The sequence below is a fragment of the Rhinolophus sinicus genome, linkage group LG15 (assembly GCF_036562045.2).
Source record: "Rhinolophus sinicus isolate RSC01 linkage group LG15, ASM3656204v1, whole genome shotgun sequence".
In the NCBI taxonomy this organism is placed as follows: Eukaryota; Metazoa; Chordata; class Mammalia; order Chiroptera; family Rhinolophidae; genus Rhinolophus; species Rhinolophus sinicus.
Window position 1 is genome coordinate 17,899,028 of NC_133764.1, and position 23,684 is coordinate 17,922,711.

A 23,684-nucleotide genomic window follows, 5' to 3' on the forward strand; every position below is an offset into this window, starting at 1 on the left:
GAGTCTTACCTGCATCCTTCTTGCTACAGGCTGCCATTTTGGGTAAGGGTCCATCTTTCTGGGCACTTAGCATGGGTCAGCCTGTCTCCCCTAGTCTGGTGGGACTGGTTTTTCCAGCTGGAGGAAGGGTCGGTGAGGAATTGGCAGGGGCAGAGAGTTTTATGTAAATACCCAGGGAGTGCTCTGGGAACGGAGAGGCCGGTTTTCCCAAAGACACGCAGGGACTGGCAGCTCCCAATTAGCCAGGTTGGGTGATGTCAGTGCTGCTTTCCTGGGTGGCTGCGCCCACTCCGATTGGTCTTGGCAGGGGTTCCTGGCCATTACCTTCTACCTTGGGTGAGAAGGGTACCAAGGGGACTGCCCTACAGGACAGAGGCCAGGTCCCATTCTACCACACGCCCAAACATGGGGCCTGAACCCTGTGGTGGACCAACCCTGTAAAGCACTGTAAAAAACCATTCCAGACTCTACTGAAGATTTTAATGTGGCTAGTATTCAAACCCTCCTTCCAAACCCAAGAGGTTGGGGAGAGCTCAGTGTGCTGGGTCAGTCCCAGAGGCTGTTGCCATGGCAACTGCTGGTAGGCCCTCCTCCCCAGGTCACCCAAGCCCTGAGTTTCAATAAATAGTGTGCAAAGGGGTCTGGTCACCCACCAAGTTGGGTATACCAAGATGTAGGGCGCCAGAGAGGGCATGTTTTATTGTCTGTGAACTCACACACATGCACCGTGAAGCACACACACCCAGGACCGTGTGCATGCACACAAATCCCCCTCTCACACACGCTCACACGACACACCATCCTCCCATACACATACATACATATATATATATACATTTTCTTCAGACACACAGGACGGAGCACGCATACACCTTTCTTACAGAAACACAGGCGGCTATCTACACATGTGCCTTTCTCTCCCTGTTTGGCGTGGAGCCTGTGTGTCCCCTCCTGACGCAGAGGAGTAGGGACAGGTTGGGTCTTCCTGGTCTTGGCCAGATTAACCCAGGTCTAGGGGCTAGGCGTGGTGGTGTTTGCCTGGCCGCCCAAGCAGAGGGTTGTGGCGTTGGTGTGGGCCCAGGAGGGGAAGGTGTACAGGTCGAAGATGGGGTAGGCCCAGCTGTTGATGGCCAGCATGATGACAAGCACACCGATGATATTGAGCAGGAATCCCGTCCGGGCCTGGTGTGTGGAGAGCCAGTGTGAGCGAGAGGTACCCAGCAGGGCCGGCACCCACTCCCTCGGTGTTCACAGGCTCTCAGGCGCTCTCTCACTGGCAGAACTCCCCCTTGGTGAGTAGGCCTCCCTTGGGCCTAAGTCACAGCATTAGGCAATGCCCTCGCCTCTTGCTTTTCTCCAAGTGCTAACAGGGGAAAGGGAAGCTCCTCATGGGCTCCCTGGGCCTTGGGCCTTGTTCTCTCTGAGTCCATGTCCTTGGGCGTGGCTGCCTGGCACCTTGGAAACTTCTCTAAATTCCTCACCCCCCTTCCTCATATAACCCAGCCCTGGCAGGACCTAAGGATGCTCCAACTGGGGGTTATGTCCCAATCTCTCTGTTGTCCCCCACCCCAAACAGGGTCTACTCTCAACTCTGAGAATTTAAGTGGCTTTAAGCTACTTTGTGGTCAACCAAGGTGGAAAGACAGACAGAAGGAGTGATGAGGCATTCAGGCCCCCTGCCACTCACCATATCAGTCACTTTGAGGCCTCCAAAAGAGAAGATGATGGCATTGGGCGGGGTGGCCACAGGCAGCATGAAGGCCAGGGAGGCGGACAGAGTGCAGGGGAGCATGACGTAAAGAGGGTGGAGGCAGATGGCCTGGGCCTGAAGGGGGAGACAGAGGGTTGGAGCTGATGGCGGTCCCCATCCCAGAGGGGAAGATGTAGCCCCACTTCTCGTGCTTCCCCTCTCTGAGGGATAATCCCTCCACCCTTGAAACACACATTCTGGCCATGAACCCAACACTTCTGCCAGAAGACACTCGGTGACCTGGGACAGGCCCCTTGACCGCTCCATAGGGGATGATTGTGTGGGGTGTGGTGAGGGAAGGGGCCCATAAAACGGATCTCAAAGGGGCTCAGGGTGTCATCAAAGACTGCGGGAACGCACCTGGGGAGGAAGGGGCTGGGGACGCTCCAGGGAGCAATTTTACCCCATCACCTCAGGAATGATCAGAACAGGGGCTGGGCTTGGAAGGTGGGTGAGGCCACCAGTGAGGTCCATCAGGATACTGAAGGGGTGACATCACCAGGAATGGGGTGAGTCAGGGTCCAGAGGGCCTTGGGGCCCAAGGTGGCTAGAAAGCCCATGAAAGGGTGGAAGCTCGGAAGTCCCCTCCCGGAAATGAGTGAAGATGCAGACAGGTCACTCTGACCCACAGGCAGGGCCCCTGGGTGGGGGTGGGCAGGAGGGCTGCCTGAAGGAGCTGTGCCTGCAGAGCCAGCTCACCATGGAGGCTAGGATGGGCAGGAAGAGTGTGGTGGTGGCCACGTTGCTGGTGCACTCAGTGAAGGTGGCAACCAGGAGACAGAGGATGAAGGCAATGGCGGGAGCCGACACAGACTTTAGTGGGGTCAGCTTGTCCCCCAGCCAACTCGACAGGCCCGAATCCTGTGGGCAGAGAAGGGTGGTGTGTGAGAGGCGGGGCTGCCTGGGGTCCCAGAGTCCCCTGCTGAGGCTCTGGGAGGGTCCTTGGGAGGGAAGACCCAGCTAGAATCAAAGGGCCCCCTCTCCTGCTCTTGAAGAATAGTTGGGTGTGAGGAGAAGGGTCAGATGAGAAGCTAGAAGAGGGGGCCAAAGGACCTTCTTGGGAAACCTGGGGCTTGGTGGGAGTAAAACCTTTGACTCCATTTATTGGTCTCCCGACCTCTCTCAGGGAGCTGTCTCTCAGGTTCCTGGCTAGCCTTAGCCCTCTCCCTGTCCCCTCCAGTTCAGCAGGTCGCACAGAAGTCCCAGAGGAGGGAGAGTGGGGAAGGGCCCTGGTAGAAGCTGGGAAGAGGCTGACAGGAGGGTGGGGACAGTCCACAGGGTCAGAAGAGCACCGAGTTCTTGCCCTGCCCACTTCTGTAATGCTAGACTGTGAGCCCTAGGAGCTGGGATTTTATTTCACAATGCTGCCTACCTAGCACCCAGCACAGCGCTTGGCATAATTGGTGAATGCTTGATGGATGAATCAACCTCAGACCCAGGAGTCCCCAGCACCAATCCCTGATTCAGGGAAGCTGCCTCCTGTCTGTGCAGTGAATGAGTTTAGCTGGAACACTGAGGACCAGTGTTTAGGGATTTCCCTCTTGGATAGAGGCTTTGGGGATGATGCCCTGGTCCCCAGAGCCTGGCTGGATGTGATCATGGCGCCACCTGGTGGCTGCAGCATGCTGACTGGGTCAACCCAAGGCTAGCTACTCGCAGGTGCTAAAGACACTGCATTCTCTGTCTGAAAGGGGGGAGGGTGGGTGCGTGGTCACTGACAACAGTCCCTGCTCACCAGAGAAGTCTGCTTTCCCTTTGGCTTTGAGAACCCAACTAAGGAAAGAACCTTACAGCTTGTGTTTCTTCCTCCTCCCTCAGACGACACGCTAACCTCTCCTCAGCGGCTGCAAAGGCTCTGCCACCAGGGGGCTCCTAAGTGAGGATCAGGTCTCCCCTGTGTGGGACAGAAGCAGGGCCCTTCTTTCTCTATCAAAGGTTTCTCTCAAATAGGTTGGGGAAGGGGCGGGGGTCTCTCACCTCACTGCCCTGGGCTAGGGCAAAGCCACCACCCAGCAGGAACACAATATTCCAGGGCATTTTCTCGTTCACTGTCTTCCAGTTGAGGAGGGCAGGAGGGGCCTTCAGCCTCCCTGGCTTTTCTACTCCCCAGGCAGAGGAAGACATGTCACCAAGAGCCAACAGGCCTTCCCTCCCTTCCACTTGGGGCCTACAGAGCTTAATGCATGCAAGAGGGGAACCCCCAGTTCTGCAACACCCCAACTTTGTCCCTGAGTCCTTGGCAAGTCACCCTAATCTCTCAGGGCTTTTTCTACTACTGCCAAGTGTGGTCAAAGGTACATTTCAGGCCGGAAGGGAAGGTTGCGTGGAAGCCCTTCCCTGCTCCAGTCCATGTGCTTACCTGGGTCCTGAGTCAGCCCCGGGATGTTGGAGGGCATGATGAACATAATTATGCTGATGAAGATAGCCACTGTCCCGTCAGACACCACACTACGAGTGGGGCAGAGAGGGAAGGCTTAGTGGCTCAGGGCTGCTCAAGGAAGCAAGGTGGAGGAGGTGGTGGAGAGGAGCCCCTCCCACAGATGTGCCAACCTCTTCTGGCAACTGATCCCTCCCTGTCCCCCAGTACACTGGGGGCCCTACCTACTTCCTTCCCTCCTCTTTTAGCCAGGTGAATCCCCAAAGTATTCCCCTCCTCCCTGAATGCTCACCTTTCCCCATCCTCATAGGGAAAAGCGCTGGCCCAGCCAGGGAAAAAGCCCGGCTCCCGGGTGAACCAGAGCAGCACCAGGAGGACAAAGAGGATGGTGACAGCTTTTTCTGCAAAGCTCATAGGACCCAGCAGCTTGTGTTCCGTTTGGATGACTTGTAAGGCTGCCTTCTCTTGCTCCCGTACCCGTCCCTCAAAGCCAAAGTTCTTCCGGAAGCTGCAGGTAGAGGGGCAGGGGCAGCTCATGAGGGCCTCGCACCAGGCAGGGGAGCAAGGGGCTGTGATGTCAGGGCTGAGCGTGCAGAGGCCATCTCAGCGCGCTACACTGAAGCCCTGGATCCACCCAAGTTTCTGAAAGAAGAGCAGAAGACACTGTGGGGGGTGTCATGAGGCAGAAGTAGGTTGGGGCTGGGGGGCCAGGGTTCCCCATGATTGGCCCTGCTCCATCTACCCCATGACCCCCTGTCCCTCCAAGGGTTCTTGTGAGCTGAGCCCTCCCTTGTCCAGAGTGAGGAGTGTCTAGAGGCCGGGACCCCATGCCTCGTCCTGGCCCTGACTCACTGCTCCCCTCCTCCAACAGCCTTTCAGGAAAGTCTCCACTCCCTCTCTCCTACTGGCTTCTGGGCATCTTCTGCCAGCCTGAGACCACTCACATCATCCTCAGAGGCACAGAGGACTTTAGCCCACTTCCATATGCTGCTTGCTTAACTCATTTGACTTTGACTTTTCTCTTGGGCAAATCTCAACTCCCCTCCTAGACAGTGAGTTCTTCAAGGGCAAAGACTACACTTCAGCTGTCTTTGAATTTCCCATGATGCCTGCCACTGTGCTGGTCTTTTTGACTCCCATCTTACCTTGTACCAAACCCCAACCTCAATCCATCCTCCTCACACCTGCCCGAGAGAGATTTTTCCAAAGTACAGCAACAATGCTTAAAACTTTTTCAATGGCTCCCCACTGCCTGGGCAGGAAGGGCAAATAACTCATACCATGGTGCCACTCATACCACCATTCTTCTCCTATCCTCAGAGCAGACAGAATCAGTAATCAACCCCAGACTCTGTTCTTACTGAGCCCTAGCAAGGTCTCAAGTGATTTTCAACTCAGGACTCTAGTGATGACCTGTAACTGAGGGTTGTTAGTAAGAATAAAACCTATTTACTACTCGGCCTCAAGGTCCATACTCTTTATATGACACCCCAAATCCTCCAGAATTCTTCCCCTGCCTACTTCTCTAGCTTCATCTCCTGATACTCCTTTTTGTTCTTTATGTTTCAACCACACAGAACAAGTGTTCCCCCTAACACTTTCTTGCCTCTGCGCCTTGGTACAAGGTGTTCCTGCTGCCTGAAACGCCTTTACCCCATTCTCTACCTGGCTGACTCCTAGTTCTACAAGATTCAGTTCTGGCATCCTCTCTTCCAGGGGCCTCTGGAACCCCTACTTTCCTAGGCTGTGCTCCCACAGCACCTGGGTTTCTGTCTGTCATGGGCTGCAAGGACAGGGACTGTGCCTAATGTCTTCTAGTGGTCGGTGCCTAGTGTGGTGCCAGACATCCAGTAGGAGCACAACAGATGCTTTTGCAATTGATGCGCTCAGTGCGTTGTCCTCAGGCACGTACCAAAGGACTGTGGAGCACTGCGGAATGGGACCTGGGCTGGGCATCAGACCTGGTTTTCAGTCCTAGCACCGACAAATCTAGTTGTGTACCACTCCTCAAGCCTCAGTTTGCTTGTCTGATAAATCAGATAATAATAGTCTCTGCCCGGTAATTTCCTCAAATGGGGGCCCAAGTGCACCAAGGGGTCTTGGGAGGGGAGGCCATCTCACTGGGATGGTGATTGTATCCTTTTCCACAATAGCTACTTGGGTGCCCAACTGAAAGCTCTCAGGGGATAAGGGCAGGGACCTGGGTTTCTCTCACCTATTGCGCACTTACTTGAACCCCAGGAAGAGGGCCTGAAGCCAAAGCCAGGCAAGCAGCAGCAAGATGACCATTGCGGGGAAGGCAAAGCTGAACCAGGAGGCAAAGTTCACCACATTGCCATTTTTGGTGAAGAGCCTGAAGAGGGATGTGGGCTACTGCGTGATATTGCCTGGCAACCACCAGGCCCCATATCACCCCCAGTGAGAGTACAGATTCCCTACCCCTCAGTCACTCACGCGTTGATCTGGCCTTGCAGTACCAGGTTAGGTGTGGTACCAGTCAGTGTGGCGATGCCCCCGATGCTAGCTGCGTAGCACACACACAGGCTCATGCCCTGGGAAAAGCGATGCTGCTCCTGGCTCTTCTGTTCCGTTGGCTCCAAAGGACCAGGAGGGGCAGGGTGGACCTGCCCGTTATCTGGGAACAAGGGAGAGCTCAGGTGGGAAGTGGGCACAGGGTCAGCTCTGGGGAGCACGACGGGAGCTCCATGGCCTCTGGGGTGCAGGCAGGGGATCTTGTCGGTGAGCAGCCCAGATCTGGGGCACCAGGGGGCAGAGGCTGCCTCTAGGCCTGCAAGGACCCAGCATTCTTGGGAGTCTCAGGTTGGACTGACCTTCAGACACCATCTCGCCCAACCTCTCTCTTAAGAGAGGGAAATTGAGGCACAGAGAAGGGCAGAGGATTATCCAAACCACACAGGAAGAATGGAGCCTGGCCAACCCAGACTCCAGCTCTCTGCTTGCCAGAGTGACCCAGCATCTGGGTTTGCCCAGGATGGCAGGGGTCCCCAGCACATGGGACTCTTCGTTTTAAAACCAGGACAAGTTGGTCATGGCACTTCTTGCCTCCCTAGTCTCTCCCTGTCAGAGTGGATGCCCCCATAGACCCTCCCCAAGAGCCAAGGAGTTGGGGCAAAGTTCAACCTCATCTTTCTCACCAAGTTTGGTCTTCTGGGGACCTGGTTCCTGGAGTTCAAAGGCGGGGTTGCTGTTGCCCTCCTCAGCGTCCTTGCCCTTGGGTGCCTTCTGCAGCTGATGAAGGACAGCGTGTGCAATGGGGGCCATCATGGCCGTGGTGGCCGTGTTGCTGATCCACATGGACAGGAAGGCTGTGACCAACATGAAGCCCAGCATCAGCCTAGGGGTGGACAGACAGACACACTGGCGTTCCAGCATTCCTTCAGGGACTGGATGCCCAGAATACCACCATCCCCCGGGTTCTCCAGTCCCGGTTTGTGGGAACTCACAGAGCAGGCCGCACCCCAATGATAAGGAGCACGCGGAGGGCAATGCGTTTGTGCAAATTCCAGTGCTCGACAGCAATGGCCACCAGCAGCCCCCCAATGAACAGGATGTTGGTGTCCTTAAAGTACTGGAGGCAGACCTGGTGGGCAAGGAGAGCGAGAGCAGGAAGACCCTGGGGTCTCCTACGGTGCCCCTGGGCTTTCCTGGCGCAGTCACTGACATTCACACAAACAGAGGTTGGTCCCTGGGCTCTTGGAACCACATGGAACTGGTCTTTGGATTACCCACTATTTAATATTAACTGGGTTCTTCTCTTCCAGCCAAACTAATTCTTTCTCCTTTCGGGAAAGTTTGGGAGATAAACTAGCCCGATTTCAGTCATGTTGACAGCCACAGACTGGGAGATAGATAATTGAGTGCTGTTTTCAGAGACTAGAGAGAAGTGCTTATCAGAGTCTGGTCCCTGGGCCAGCAGCATCATCAACCTGGAACTTGCAAGAAATGAAATGCTTAGGCCCTGCCCCGCATCTACTGAGTCAGAAACTCTGGGGTGGGCCCAACAATCGGTGTTTTCACCAGCCCTTCCAGTTTAAGGACACTCAAGTTTAAGAGCAACTGAACTAGAAGAATACAGGCTTTTTAGCTGACTTTCAAGGCCCCTTTTCCTGTCACTAGGACTTTCTACCTCCCTGGCCTAAGCTGAATCACTCTTACTTTGAATTAACTCTTGATGCCAGCCACTCACTCGGCACTTCTAGAATGTCCTCCCTCCTTGTATTCTGACTCCTCCCTCAGTGACCTCTGACCTGCCAAGCAGAGGCAGGGACCCTCTTCTGTGTGCCCTGCTCATGATGAGGTTTCCTGGATCACGAGCATCCTGGGGCAGACCCCACCATCCCTGGGAGCCCTTCCTCATGTGGACGGGGGAGGCTTACCTCAGAGGCCTTTGTTATGCCCATCAGGGGAAACAGGATGAGGGGCAAGAGGGCGGTGACGGCCAGGGGCAGAGCTTCAGTGCACCAGAAGAGTGCCATTAGAATGATGGCATAGGCGCAGTAGGCTTCCTGTGGGTGGAAGGGGAAGCAGCAGAGCTGTTGGAGGGGGAAGGTCTATATCCCAGAGTCATGTCACCTCCTGCCCCCAGAGAAAATAGGCCTTTCGTATCAGAGTGGGGAGAGCCTGTGAAATCCAGTCCTTGATTCCCGAGCCCAAAATCCCACTCCAAAATGGAAATAAAAAACAAAGCAAGACACTCACCATCTTGTCTTTGACCTTGAAAAGCCCAGACATTATAATCCAGCCACACTGGGGGGGGGCTGGAGAATCTGGAGTTGGGTATCAGACCATACCCTGCCCAAGGGGACTGCACGGGGCCCAGGTGAGGCGCCCTAGATGAGATGGGGGCTGCCAGAGTGGGGCCTGGGCAATGTGGATCCCTGCCTGGTACCCTGGCCTCCCCTGGCTTTATGAGAGCCTGTGAGAATGTAATTATTTGTATGACGATTTAATTAGGGTTTGTTCCCTCTGCGCCTTGAGAACAGAAGTCAGTTATGTGGCATCTGGATTCCTGGAGCTCAGGACCCAACAGGCTTCAGAGTAAATCTTTTCTGAATCAGTGAATCCCTGGAAAATTTGGGGAATGGAGGAGGGTCTTCCTAACAATCCTGGTGTGATCAGTGCATTGCACAACTCCAGGAGGCGCCCTTCGCATTTTGTTGGGTATGTGAAAGATACCCCTATCCCTGCTTTGTGCATGGGATTAGGGGATAAATGATGAGGCATAGTCTTGCAAGTCTGGGTACCAGAGCACACCCCCTTTTCCTGACGAGGCCCCCAAGTCTATAGAGACCTGACCGCAGGCCTGGAGTAGAAACGAAAGTCAGTTAACCCCTGACATCAGAGGCTGGCCCTCATCAACAGAGCCTCCCTGCAGGGGTGGCAGGGAGGGTGGAGGAATCATTAGCTAGAAGGAAGCCTAGGGTAGGAGGGTGCCCGCATCCCAGCCTCCTCAGGGGCACTTGCCCATTCTTTGTTTGCCAAAGGAAGGGGCGGCATGCTGGGACAGTGGGGCTAGGGAGCCCCTCCTCTCTTACCTGTCTCACCCTCCCTGCCCTTTTTGTTTTCTCCCCGTGCTACAAGCTGGGCTCACCACTTAGTACCTCATGCCCTTAGTACCTTGAAGCTTGGGGTGGGCCCCTGGGGGTGGCCTGGGGGGGAGAAGGAGCTGCTGTTTATGGAGCAATTATTAGGAGCTGGGTGCTTTTATGAAACTCAAACAGCCATTAAGGTGGGTGGGGTGGTCCCCCGTTAGAGAAGAACTTGAGAGGTAAGTGGCTTGCTCAAGGCCACAGAACTAGGGAGTGGCAGAGGCAGCCTGGGACCCGGCAAGGTGTCTGGATTGCATAACTCCAAGAGCTTTCTCCCGGTGATTGGCGCTCCTGGAGTGGTGCAGCTCACCATCCGCACAGCCCTGCTGGAGAACCAAGTCTGTCTGATGCCAGGCTCACATGCTTCCCAATAAACCTCCATCACCTCTCCTCACCCCAACAGGAACTCATGGGCCCAGGGCTGGGGCCACCTTGACCCTGGACCAGAGATCCACCCCCAGTCCTCCCCTAGCAGAAGGCTGGCTGATTCTGCTGATGCTGCCGTTTCCTCAACCACTTTCTCACCTGCGAAGATTGCAAGGCCAGTTACTCATCCTCCCCTGGGGCTAAGGGCAGGCCAGTCCCTCTGCACCCAAGTTGGGGGCTGGGGTGGGCCATCAGTCTGCTGATTCAAGAAGAAAGCTCTGCTAATCAGGACAGCAGGAAGATCCTAAGGGCTATCCTGTGCCAGGCATGGGGCCCTCCCTGCTGTGCTTCAGATGTTTTTAAATCACATTTAGTTGCTCTATGAGGTAATGACTATTGTTCCCATTTCACAGACAAGAAACAAAGGTGCAAATGCATTAAGTAAATGCCTCGAAGTCACACAAATACTGGAGAGGTCAGCCTTTTCACCTTCTACCCTGAGCTCGATCCCTTGCATTTGAGGGGTGTCCCTCAGCCTCAGGTTTGCTGTAACTAGTGGGGTGTCTGAGTCCAAATAGAACTATTTACCATGAGGCCTGCCACTTCCTTCACTGCTGAGACCCCATTTTCACACTCCAAAGGGAGCTGTTACTAGTCGAACCTGCCCCTATGAGCTTGAGTGTGTTCAATCTATGGCTCCCCTACCCCATTACAACTTCCCTGTGTCCCTCTCCCTGTTTGTCTGTCTATCTGTCTCTGGATCAAAACCCAAAACTAGTTTCACAGTTCTATCCAGGAGCCTTCCCTGCCCTGGTGGCTCTGGCCCTGTGTCCCCAACCCACTTTCCTGGGGAGTCTGTCCAGCTGGAGTGTCACTTGTGCTTCTTGGTTCATGGGGTGTGGAATTCCAAAAATCCATAAAGTTGGATGGGAAAACTATTTTGCCTTTTTGCTAACATCTGAGGTTATGAACATAGGCAATAAAACCAAACAACTGTTAACGGTACTGTTGGTGATTTGGGCAGATATTTGATTGTGGCTCCGGCTGTTAGACACCTGCTCAGTTATTACACCAACACTGATCTTATTTCATGTGCTAATGAAGGAGCACCTCTATATTTGAACTGCAATTTATTTTTTCATATTTTTATAACTATATTTCAAAATGATTGATTTCCTTTGTAATCCTATATATTTTATCTTGTGCACTTCAAAGCAATATCCTGAGAAGGGGCCATAGTCTTCACCAGGCAGCCAAAGGTAGTCATGGCTCAGAAATGGGTTAGAATCTCTGCCTTAAGGCAGAGAGAAAGAAAAAGCAACACTGAGCATTTCCAGCTGCATATACATTTATCTTCTTTATAAGGTTTCCTTATCCACAAATGGGAATAAGAGAAACATCCACTGTGCTGGGTAATTCTAAGGATGAGGGACATGAAAGAGTAGCTCTAAGCTATAAGGACTGTAGATGGCAGGGAGTAGATGGCAGGGTTGGCACTAGGACAGAAATGTGCTCTTGGGTTGCTGGGGAACCAGGGTCAAGGCAAGAGGTTCAAACGAAAATGAAGGTGCCAGGGAATTCAGGGCAGACTCTGGACCCTGGGTGTGGGCAAGGTGTGGGATCTGCAGGCATCACGGCCTTTACCCAGGACGGGCACAGAACAGCCTGTGGCTGTTGGCAGCAGAAAAGATACCCACAGTCTCATAGGTGTCATAACTTTTTCCTCCTGGTGATTGAAGGTTAACCCAGGGGTAGGGATGGGCTGGCACATAGGGGCCACTCCTGCTGCTCCCCTGTCCTGGCAAGTAGGGATGCTGCTGGCTGTGAGCACTCCCAGGTCTCAGGAGTGAGATGAGGCCCTGGGTGGCAGCCTGCCAAGCACCATTGCAAAGGAGAGACCAGAGAGTGTGATCCCAGAGGAGAAGGGAGATGCTGAATGGGTATTGAGGGATGAATAGGAGTGTGGTGGGTGGGAAAAAGGTGTTGGGGTGAGGGAGTAAGCACAGAGGGAACAGAATGAGGCATAAAAGGTCAAGATACATTCTTGGAGCGGTATAATGCTTGGAAAGAGCCTTCTTAGAATAATATTTTTAAATGTATTAGATAAAATACATAGGATTACAACGGGAACCAATTATATTGAAATACAGTTATTAAAATATTGGGTAAGATAGTGATATACCGTATGTGATTCTTTCTTAACTAATAAGACCTTCACTGGCTAACAGCTACGTAATTTAAAAGTCAGCATGAACATAAACACTATTTCAAGTACTGCCAACAGCTCTTACTGCAATGTGAAAACATTTGTGATTTCTACTGGCGGTTAAGTGAAAGGTTTAATTAATACTATTGAGATTTGTTGTCTACTCTCATAACAGAGGGAAACGCTAAGTTTTCTTCAGACGTTATTGATACTAAAATGTAATTTTTTTCCATCCAAGTCCACAGACCTCCTGAATGCTCCCCACAGATCCCTAAGCGTGAGGAGTCCCTGCTGTAGAGGACACACTGTGACACTGCCCTCAGGAGGTGGCAGAGTCTGGGAGCTGGGAGGGGCACTTCCCCATTTCATTCTTTTGTGTTTTGAATTTTGTATGATATGCCTGTGTCATCCAATTAAACAAATAAATCATGTCAAGATGCAAATAAGGAGCTTACACCTGCCAAGGCATGGCACATGGACCGGGAGGCACAGGAGTGAGGCTGGGAGGCCACCGGAGGAAGTGCTGGGTGTCCGATGGGGAGGTGATGGGGACTCAAAGCATGGCGTGGCAGTGCAGACGGAGAAAGAGATGGACTCCAGACATGTTAGAAGATGGAAGACAGATGGTTTGGGTGGTGGCTGTTGAGTTGGGCAGGAGGAACGAGAGAAAGAAAACTCCCAGGGTCTGTCCTGGGTGTCTAGGTACATGGCAGTGACCACAAGGAGAGAAGCCCAGGCTAAAGGGACTTGGGGAAGGTGGTGCAGAGTAGGCTGGGGGTGTGTGACATCCTTTCCAGGAATAATAGGCCTGTGCCAAATACCTTTGAGAGATTGAATACACAAAGGGGACAGCGACCAGTCCATATATAAAAATATGTCCTACAACCTCTGCAGCAACCAGCCCAGGCAGCCAAACAGCCACCTCTATAGCAGTTGGCTCCAAACAGTCAGGATTGGATTGGCTCCATGACTGCCAGCTTCCCTCATTTTTGCCCTCTGCCCCCACTCTCTAACCCCACTTCCAACTCAGGACCAACGAGCGAAAGCCAAATATGCTCCCCTAACCAATCACACAGGATACTCTGCTTCCAGTTAGCACCCTCCAGCTCCCCGCTGCCAACAGCCTCCAATTAGGGAACACCTGAAGCCTTCCCTTTTTCCACTGTAAAGTGTCCCAAGCCCCTGCCTGCCTTTGAGACTGAGCAAAGCAAGCCATGATGCCTGACTCCCTTCCTATTCTTTGCCTGATCCCATTTGGGTTATTATCCTGTTCATTTCTGCCCCTTAACGTTTATGAGTTTGTTGCATCATCTTCCACTCTAAGAGCCAAAGGGAAACAATGGGTTTCAGAGAAAACAAAAGGAGGGGGAAGACTCCTAACCTCCCAGTTAAGGAAACTTCTCTCTCTACTCCAGGGATGCCCCTGGCGCTAGAGGCTGGCTCCTTCTTCTAATCCTACACCCAGATATCCCAGAAACGAGAAGATCTGTCTCCACATTGCGCCAGTGCTGCTCAGGGTAACACTTAGGGACCACACCTCCCCACTCTGGTGGGGGTGGCCAGACACACCTTTCCTAGGTGGAAGCATTGAGGCCCTGGCAGGACAATAGCCCACTTGAACAGAAGAAGTCATCTATGGAAAAGAAATCAGTCACCTCCACAGTGCCTGAGGCGACTTGTATTTTCCAGGAGCCAGGAATTCAGACGGGAAACCAGGGGCAGAGGGAGTCACTGTTTCTGCACAGCAGCCCCTTAAGGGTGAGAGATTTGATAAGGTCACACGGCTGTCCGTGCTACAGAGTGGATTTCGACCCACATCTGTTTGGCTCCAAAACCTGTTTTACTCCATGGACTCTGCCTTCCCTACCAAGAGCCAGGAAGTCTCAAAAGATAGAGGCAGGCCCAGAACTGAGGTCCAAATTCCTTGTCCAGTCTTCATGCCCACAGTAAATCATCTGAGTCCTGGGTGCGTCTGGGGTTCAGGAACAGCTTGCAGGTATTTCAGTTACACAGATTTTGAAGTGCACGCCCACTCATACTGTTCTCCTGTTCTAGGAGTGCAGGTGATTCAGATTAAGAAATTCTATCGTCTGTTCTTACTGTAAATATAATAGGGATTTCAGCTAAGCTCTGTCCTGGCAGACATTGGGCCCAGGAAACTGTTTTTATGGATCATCCGCTTGGGTCCTGGGAGGCATTTGCAGTTTTGGTTCTAACTTACTAGCTGTTTGACCCCTGTGCAAATCTTTACCCTCAGAGCCCCCAGCACAAAATTCTCATTCCTTCCCCTAGCCTTGTAGGGCTGACAAAGGCTGAACTCTCCCTGCCTCTCTAAACTAAGCTTAAGTGATCTTCTCATTTAGGTCCCCAGGTCACCCTGGCCGTATTTATCCCTCCACCTTGCCAAGCTCAGCCCTGGCCTTGGGCCTTTGCACTGTGAGCTCTGCCTGGACGGCTCTTTGCCCAGAGCTGTGCTTGACTGGCTCTCACTTGCCATTCAGGTCCTAGGGTAAATATCACCACTCAGGCATCCTTCTCTGACCACCCCAACTAGAGCAGCCCCTCCCTAAGCCAGTCACGGCGGCTACATAGTTTTCACAGCATGGACAGTATATGCTTTTTGTGTGTCTCTCCACCAACGCTACCCCCTGCACCTAAACAGTGCCTGTCACACAGTACGTGTTCCTTAAGAAGGGAAGGAAGGAAGGAAGGAAGGAAGGAAGGAAGGAAGGAAGGAAGGAAGGAAGGAAGGAAGGGAAGGAAGAGCAGCTGTAAGGTTTCTGGCACACTGATGGTGCATCTTCACTGGTTAGTTGCAGGGTTGGGGAAGTCGTGAGAAGCCTCAGGCCCCACGGTCCCCATGGTCCCCACAAGAGAATGATGAGCGTTTCAAGGATTCTGTAGCTATTCCTCAAACACACCCTACTATTTCCAGCCCCTACACCTTTGCTTATGCAGTCCCTTCCCCTGGCCTGCCCTCTACACATGCCTCTGACTACTAGAATCTCACTCAGCCTTCAAGGCCCAACTCAAATGCCACTTGCTTCGAATGTTCTCTTGACTCCATTGGAAGAGTTTTCTCTCTTCTGAGCTCGTGCAGCCGTCTGGCTATACCTCTGTGCAAATACATGTTCCTCTATGCTGAGAGCAACTCGAAGACAAAGCGTCTGTATTCCTTTTCGGTAAGTCCCAGCACAGTGCGAGAGCACAACAGACATCCCAGACTGAACAACAGCGGAAGGATTGGCTGCCAGCTGGATGGGCGTGAGGGTAGATGGCTCAAGACATGATGCACAACAGGGCTGCCACTTTGCATCCTTGGACAGCCTTAGGCAGAGATCCCAAGACCAGGTTCTAGTCCAGACTTTGCCGTTTCCTACTTGGGACTTTAGGCAAATGACTACCACTCTGGGCCTGAATTTACATGTCTGTAAAATGGAGGTAATAGTAGTACACTCACAGTAACTCAAAGTTATTGCGAGAAATCAATGAGATCGTACTTTGAAGTGCTTGGCACGGTGACTAGCACATTAAAAAAAATCAATAAATGTCAACTATTATTATATGGACACAGGTCTGAGCCTGGTCTGGGACTCCTCCTTCCCACATCAGGGGCCAGGGGCAGGGAGGTAAGCTCAGGGACTGGACACAGAGAGCAGAGGCTCATCAGGAAATCAGGATGGGATGCTCTGTGCCCACATGCATTCATTCATTCATTTATTCATTCATTTGACAGGTATTTGTTGAGCACCTACTCTGTGCTAGGCACTGGGGCTTCTGCGTGGGAAAAGACCACGTCTCTGTCCTCATGGAGCTTACATTCTAGTATAGGGAGTAAGATAATAAATAGAAAATAAACAAATACATCATTTCAGATAGTGGAAACCCTCTAAATAGGGGGTGGTCAGAGAACGCTTTTCTGAGAAGGGGGATTTAAGCTGAAACCTAAGGAATCTGGGAGAGGAACATTCCAGGCAGGGAGATGAGTAATTTGAGGAGCAGAGAGAAAGCTGGTGGGACTGGGGCAGAGTGGACAGGAAGTAAAACAGGGACATGGGACCAGAAGGAGCTGCAGGGGTGGAACCCCAGGGACTTGTGGCTGCCCTAGGAAGTCTAGATTTTAAGTTTGATGGGAAGCCTCTGTGGGGTTTTAAGCAGGGTAGTAACATAATCTTACATTTTGAAAAGACCAGGTAGACGGATGAAGAATGGTCTGGGGACGGATACGGACAGGTGAGAACTGATGGTGGCCTGGAGGAGAGTGGAGGCAGTGGAAAGTGATTGCATTCAGAATATTTTTGGGATATCAAGTCAACAGGACCTGCTGTTGCACGTAGAAATGATGGAAAGATAGGACCAGGAATGCCCCCAAGGTAGATGGTTGAATCACATATTGATGAATAAGATTGCAGGAAAAGCCAACTGGAAAAGATGGGCAATGAGGGTTATGTTTTGGACATGCAAAGGTATATGCTGCTTAAAAGAAAATATTCAGGTGGAAGTGTCGAGTGTTAGTTGCACAATACAAATTTATCGGTTAGGGCTGGGGTTACAGACTAGGGAATCCTTAGCTTACAGATGCTTTTTAAGGCAGGAGGCAGAAAAAGATCACCTGGGGGAGAGTGAGTGAATGGAGGAGGAGCCAGGAAAAGTGGCTGAGGGGGGAGGAAAACCAGGAGAAGGTGTCACCAAAGTCAAAAGAAGATAGCATTGCCAAGATGGAGTGATCAGCTGTGACAAATGCTGCTGAGGGTTGACGAAGGTGAACATGGACCAGGGACTTGACGAAAGCCCTTTGGGTAGGTAGAGTCTTGGAGACTGAAGCTGTCTGAGGAGAGACATGTGCAGTGTAGATAGTCTTTGAGGCTTCTTGTGTGAGAGAGAGAGCAGAGAAAGGACGCATATATGGAAGGGATGTGGGATCAAAGGAGGGTTGGTTTGTTTTTTAGGACGGGGAAGATTATAGCGTGTTTGTCTGCTGATGGGAGGCGGAAAGTGAACTTCATAGAGGCAAGAGAGGGCGATTACACGCACAACGTCCTTGAGAGGGGCTGGTATCCAGCGCCCCAGTGGAGGGGCTGGCTTCCATAGATAGACTGGGGACAGTTCATCTGAGGACAGGGAAGAGGCAGTGTCTGTGGGCAGAGGCAAGTAGCAGGGCTGGGTACAGCCCAGGAAGACAGAGGCTCCTGACACGTTGCAGTCCCACCAGGAGGCCTGGCTTCTAATATTGACCCAGGCTTTCCTGTGTGACCTTGGCCAAGTTACTGAATCTGTCTGGGCTGTGCTTTCCTGGGGGCTAAAATGAGAATCACAGTTCTTGTCTGCCCTCCCTCCCAGGGTTAACACACTTGGCTCAGCCTGTCTGAAAACCCATCAGATGGGTTCCCAGTACAGAGATGCCACTGGCTTTGGCCTGAGACCAGGATCATCTCAAAGGTCAGCCAGGCCTTGTCACTTAGCAGGTGTCAGGGCCCCAGGGGCTGTGCTACCATATCCCCAGTCCCTCACCCTTTTGGGACACTATGAACAAAAAGCCTGTCTCAAGTTCCCTATCTGTGACAAAAAGAAGAAAATGCCTCGATGGGCAGTTCTGAGACTGTGGGGTAGTGCCAGGGCTACAGTTCTGTGTCAGCCTTCAGGAGGCAGTGTGGTGGAGAGAAGACAACACAGGCTTTGGAACAAGACCACACACCCAGCTCTGCCACTTTCTAAATATGTGACCTGCCAGAGTGAGATTTACTGTGAAACTTGAGGTTCCAGGCTGTCCTCCTGGACCAACACTTCCCCAAGCCCTGTGCTACTTTTAGGTTCATAACTTTGTGTTCTTTTATTTACAAGAAGGCCCCCAAAGTGTATAATATCTGAGCTCTGCCCTGGGATTTGGGGTAAGTGGCTTAACCTCATTTTCCCAGTCTGTAAAATGGGACTGTCAGACCTGACTCATAAGATGGGGGAAAGAGTTCCTGGGTACACGGTACAGGGTATGCGGTGGGGGCTCCAATAATGGGAATTGAAGTTATGACTCCTGCTGCTGGGGTTAGGGCAGGGGCAGGAAGCAGTTGCCCCTCCCCATCCACCCTGAGTGTCTGTGGTGCCCACTGGCAGGGTCCCCTGTCCAGGTCCCACCCCTCCTTCTCAGCAGACTTAGCCCTTGGGATCACAGTGAGCAATCTCTTTCAGTTTATACCCTTACAGGCACCAACTACCCGAGGCCAGCTTTATCCCACTCACCTTCCAGCCCTCTCTAGCAGCTAACCCTGCTCATGCCCCACTGAGCCCAGTCTGTGGCAGGTGGGCACATAATAGGCAGATAACCTCATCTGCTTCCACCTGCACCTCTTTTATGGAACTGGCTTCCTGACTCCCAAGGCAGTAGATGTCAAGTGCACCTAAGCAATTCTTATTGGGCCCCTATAGCTGGGTACCAAACAAAAGCTTCCTTTGACCTCTTAACCCTCAGGAGGACCGGGAGATTATGGCCTCACTTCCAGGCGAGGAGAGAAGAGTAAATTATGCAGGTCCTAAGGATTCCCCAACCCGGGACCAAATGGTCCCTCCCCTGCCCCTGTGGAACTTCTCTGTACGCAGAACCCCAAGTCCTTACCTTAGTGGGGACAAGAAGGGGCAGAGGCAGCAGGAAAATGGGCAGGAAGAACACCAGCAGGTAGGTGCGATAAGCCCACAGGCCCTGCCAGCAGCTGGCCATGGTGTGGAAGATGGCTGGAGTCACTGTCTCTGGGATCCAAGGAACTGAAGGACCGACTGAAGCAGGTAGGTGGCGGGGCGGGCTTATATAAAGCCCGAGGAGTGTTAACCATTGACCCGCCCTGGCAATCAGTGTTTTGGGAGTCAGGGGGTGAGAGTAAGGGGGAGGGACCTGCAGGAAGTATAAAGATCAGGAACACTTTGCAAGGAAAGAGGAAGGTGAGATTAAGGAGTAAAAGCTTCAGGTTCTTCCAAGAAGTTAAGCCCAGAATTAACTCCTTTTGTGCACGGAGGCTGCTAAGGGCTGCGGCTGGAGAAGCTGAAGGCAGGGTGCCCAGGAAGCCTCACAGCCTAACTCCACAGGGCAAGACCCCAAGTCCCCTCCCCAGCCCAGCCTCCCCTCCCGCCTTTCATTCCCCAAAGCCAGGTTCTCTGGGAGCTGTTTATACAGGGCCCTGGGTGGGGCAGCCCTGCATCCAGAGAGACCCTGCCCTCTAGGAGTTTTCAGATGAAGACTAGGCAGCCAAGCCCTGGAGCAAGCTCTCGTCTTCTTTCCAGGCGTCTAGGAAACTGCAAAGCCACCAGTCCGGATTGTCGCTTATTCACTTTGTGACGCTGATCCACTGACTGAACCTCTCAGAATAGCCACTTCCTCGTTCTGCTGGAATAGTTTCCCCGTCATGAGGCTCAAATTAAACAACCTATGGTATGTTAAGCCTTGATGTGTGGTAGATATGTAACAAAGGTTCATTGGGTTTATTTTTCAGGTTCTTCCTAAACTGCGTTGGAAGATCAGCAAAGATTGTCTCGTATACTGGAAACGATCTCTCCATGTATTCATCCATCCATCCAGCAAGCAAGTATTTGGCACTGATGATATATTCAGACCCATGCTCAGGGCTAAAGATGCAGAGATTAAAATACTGCTGGTGACAGTTAACATTTGTTCAGTATTTAGTACAAGCTGGTTAGCACAAAGGTGTACTATTTACTCAGTACAACCACACCATGCATTAGATGTTACTATTCCATTTTACAGGTGGGGAAACTGAGGCTCTAGGACACAGTCCTGCGTTGTTTACCATCGGGGATACATTTGGAGAATGCATTGTTAGGCGACTTTGTCGTTGTGCAGACATCATAGAGTGTACTTATACAAACCTAGCTGCTACGGCCTCCTACACACCTATAATATATGGTACAGACTATTGCTCCTAAGCCTGTGCATCTCATCACTGCACTGAATACTGTAGGCAATTGTAATGCCTTGTACTAGGACATTATGATGGCTCTGATGTCACCAGGTGACAGGAATTTTTCAGTTCCATTATAAAGTATGGGACCACCGTCGTATGTGCAATCTGTCATTGACTCCACACTTTATGAATGCTTGATGAGATCCAAACCAGTGCGGGAGTTCTAGGTGAAAGGAGAGTCTAGTAATACCGAGCAAGGGCTCCTGTAGAAAGTGGTGATTTAGTTAAGACTCAAAAGTTGAGTCTAATTTGGTCACATGGTGAGGGAGGAAGGGTCACAAGCAGGGGGGAGAGTGAGCTAAAGCCTGGAGGGGGGGGGTGTTAGAAGGGCAGGTTGTGGGTTGGAAGGAATTGCCGGTTGTCTATCTAGCCAGAGCCTCTGTCTCTTGGTACCTCCCGTCTCTACCCCATACTGCACATAGTAGAAGCTCAATCTATATTTCTGTTGATTATCAGAGTGGGATGACCTGTATGTGCCAGGAGAAGACAGAGTACTAGGGAGAATGTTTCAGAAAGTAAACACAGCCTGGAGAAAAGCTGTGGAAATGAGCTGATATTTAGAGGACAGAAGGTTCTGTGTGGTTCGTGAGGGGCAGGATTGACAGCTCATAACCACATTTCCAGGGTGGACAACAGCATGACTGTGACTGTTATGCCCAGATACTCCAGGAGCCAGTGCAGGGTGGGCAGAGAGCTATGGATGGATCCATGTGGCAGGACTCCTGGAGCCAGGCTGGGTGGGAAGCTATCGTAAGACAAGACAGATGACCAGGCCCACGACCCCATTCAGGCTCTGGCCTGTCCACGCTCAGGCAGTCAACCTGCCACCTGCTCAGGGCAAGGTGAGGAAGGGTCAGGAACCCCAGGGTTTCAGATACCCAAGACAATGCCCCAATTGTGTCTCACCTTGGAGGAGGCCTCACCTTGGAGAGCTGGGCCTCCCTCAGAGGAACAACATCCACTGTATGTGTAATCTGCATCCCAGTTTGCCCAACTCTCTACACTAACCTTGTGATGTAGGCTCAGAGCAACACAGTTACTTGCCCAGAGTCACACAGCTTGTGAGTAACTGAGAGAAAACTCAGATTCATATCCAAGACTGTCCATGCTCATTGCCTAGGCCCTCCATGCCCTGGGCCACTGTGATGGCACTAGGACAAAATTCGGTGTTTCCAAATTAGATGGCTACTGTTTTACGAAGATACCTCCACCCTGGCTTTGCCTCTACACCTCCCTTTCAAACTCAGGGACTTTTGGGACCCTTGTAGACCCTCTTCTGAGGACCAATATTGGGAGGCTGTTGCATCCCCCGCAGCCAGGCTCCATCAATGATTAATTGCCATCAGAGGCAGTGTCCTGAGGCCAGAGGGAAGTCCAGTGCATCACAGCCGGGCAGTCACAGCCAGGGCCCCACTCTGCCAGTTCTTGTTCAGTTCTCCAGTTTGCCCCACCGCCTTTCTTTTGATTAACCCTGCAAATAACTGTGTTTTTTTTCTTTTTTTTCATGGTTCCTATTGAATTGAGAGCAACTCCTGGCAGGTGCTGAGGCTGTCCTTTTTCAGTCTTTCTTGATCTCTGCACTACCAGGAGTCACAACCAGAAAATGCCCACCTTGCTTTTGACCATTGACCCTTCTGGAGAGGGCCACCTGAGAACAGTTGAGAAAGTTCTAGGGGGAAAGGATATGGTCTCCTGCTTACAAGAACTCGGTTATCCTCAGAAGCAGGTGGCAGATAAGCTGGAGATAGAGCCGGGGTTAGGGCCCAAAGGTGGCTTTTAGGAAGTTCAGACCTGGGTGTGTGGGACAGGCATTTAGACAGAGGTTTCCAAGGCAATTCGTGTTGAGCAGGTTGGGCCTGGGGCCTCCAGGGTCACAACTCAAGTGGTCCTGGAAAGATGAGGATGGCTTGACATGGCAGGGAGCACCAGGAATGATTTCTAAGACCTAAGACTGCCCGGCCTAGAGCACAGAAGACAGGGCACAGGGATGGGCACCAAATCCTGATTGAAGAAGAGTGCAGGGATGGTCTCATGCACAGAGTGTACCACAGGTGGCAGGGTGAGGGAGTGCACTGGGGCTGTTTTCAAGGACACCCTGCCCCCACCCCACAATGAAAGGCAAAAGGTGATGCATTCCCTTGCACCGGAAGTGTCCCTCTTTGTGGTAGCTTGCCCTGAGACAGTTGGAAGAGGTGGAGGGGGGTCCCACGTGGAGAAGGAGGGTGGGCATCTTGCTCACAGCTGGACCCAGAATCTGACTCCAGGGTTGCTGACTGCTCCCCTCGTCTTCCACTGCCTCTCCAACTGGGTCCGCTCATTTTGTCTTATACATGTTCCTACCCACCTCAGCAACTTGCAAGGTGCTCAAAAGGTGTTTAAACGGCCCTACAAGATCTTGTCCTTGCCTTCCTCTTTTGCCTCAGCTCTAACCATTCCTTCCTTAGCTCAGCTGTTTTAAGAGCCTCATCTGGCCCAGCAGTGTCTGAAATCTCCAGGAGGTACCCAGGGTCTCAATCCTCCTTCCCATATTCTCCCTGCCTCCCTCTCCCCACTTGTAAGTCTCATTTACCTTTCAAGTCTCAGCCTAAGACTGAACTTCCTTCATGAACTCTCATCACAGACTAAATCAGGTCCCCTGCTACGTGCCCTAGATGACCCCTATCACAGCACATATCACATTTCATTTTGTTCTTCTGATAACATGCCTGTATCCCTCACCAGACTATAAATTCCATGGGGGATAGGGTCTGTCTGTATGATCGTCCATATACATCTCTTGAGCTGATTCCCAACAAATATGTGTTGAAAGAATGGATGGATGGGTGGATGGATGGGTGGATGGGATGGCCAGGTGATAATTTATAAGGTTCATGCCAGAGAGTCAAGTCCTCCTTCCAGCATGTTCTGGAGCTGGTCCCTAGATCTTCAGATAGGACAGACAGGGGCCATCGGTCATGCAACAAAGCAAAGAAGTGAATAGGTTTTCACCACCATCAAGATTGTGAAGGGGAGATAGGGAGTAACTCTTCCAGAGCTGGCCCTGCCCACCTGCTCTGGCTGCTGGGGGCTGCACAGGGGTCCAGGGATGCTCTGAAGCTAAAAGGGACTTGAGGCTCATTTAGATACAGCCCAAGAACCTCCTCCCACCACTACCAAGCAGCAAGCCATCCCCTCTTGCAAGTCTCCACGCCCAACTTCTTTTTGTTTAATGGCGATAAAACACGCACAACATAAAATTTACCATCTTTACCAATTTTAAGTGTACAGTTTAGTACTGTTAAGTGTAACTTCATTGTTTGGCAAGCAATCTCCAGTACTTTTTCATCTTGTAAAAGTGAAACTCTATATCCATTGAACAATAATTCTCCCTCATTCCAGCTCGGAAACCACCATTTTGCTTTCTGTTTCTGTG

The 23,684-nt window shown here is 51.9% G+C and overlaps 1 protein-coding gene across 1 annotated transcript; it reads right to left on the minus strand.

Annotated features, from left to right (window-relative positions):
• Nucleotides 1–458: 458 nt before the first annotated feature.
• On the minus strand, nucleotides 459–19,083 carry SLC13A2 (solute carrier family 13 member 2). The gene is made up of 12 exons (XM_019731376.2): nucleotides 18,916–19,083; nucleotides 8,525–8,653; nucleotides 7,592–7,728; nucleotides 7,283–7,482; nucleotides 6,582–6,762; nucleotides 6,358–6,480; nucleotides 4,420–4,635; nucleotides 4,110–4,198; nucleotides 3,728–3,849; nucleotides 2,450–2,611; nucleotides 1,688–1,825; nucleotides 459–1,182 (listed from the first exon to the last, which is right to left on the minus strand). The coding sequence occupies exons 1-12, from the start codon at nucleotides 19,015–19,017 to the stop codon at nucleotides 1,012–1,014; spliced, it is 1,770 nt and encodes a 589-aa protein (XP_019586935.2). The 5' UTR covers nucleotides 19,018–19,083; the 3' UTR covers nucleotides 459–1,011.
• Between the last annotated feature and the right edge of the window lie 4,601 nt (nucleotides 19,084–23,684).

What these genes read in the sequence shown, in the direction of transcription:
- SLC13A2 (XM_019731376.2), bottom strand. Translation starts at nt 19,017, where the DNA reads ATGGCCAGCTGCTGGCAGGGCCTGTGGGCTTATCGCACCTACCTGCTG. An exon ending in TCCCCAGAAGACCAAACTTG is followed by an intron (nt 6,763 to 7,282) that starts GTGAGAAAGATG and finishes CCTTGTTCCCAG; the next exon opens with ATAACGGGCAGGTCCACCCT. An exon ending in GGGGCTGACTCAGGACCCAG is followed by an intron (nt 3,850 to 4,109) that starts GTAAGCACATGG and finishes CCTGGGGAGTAG; the next exon opens with AAAAGCCAGGGAGGCTGAAG.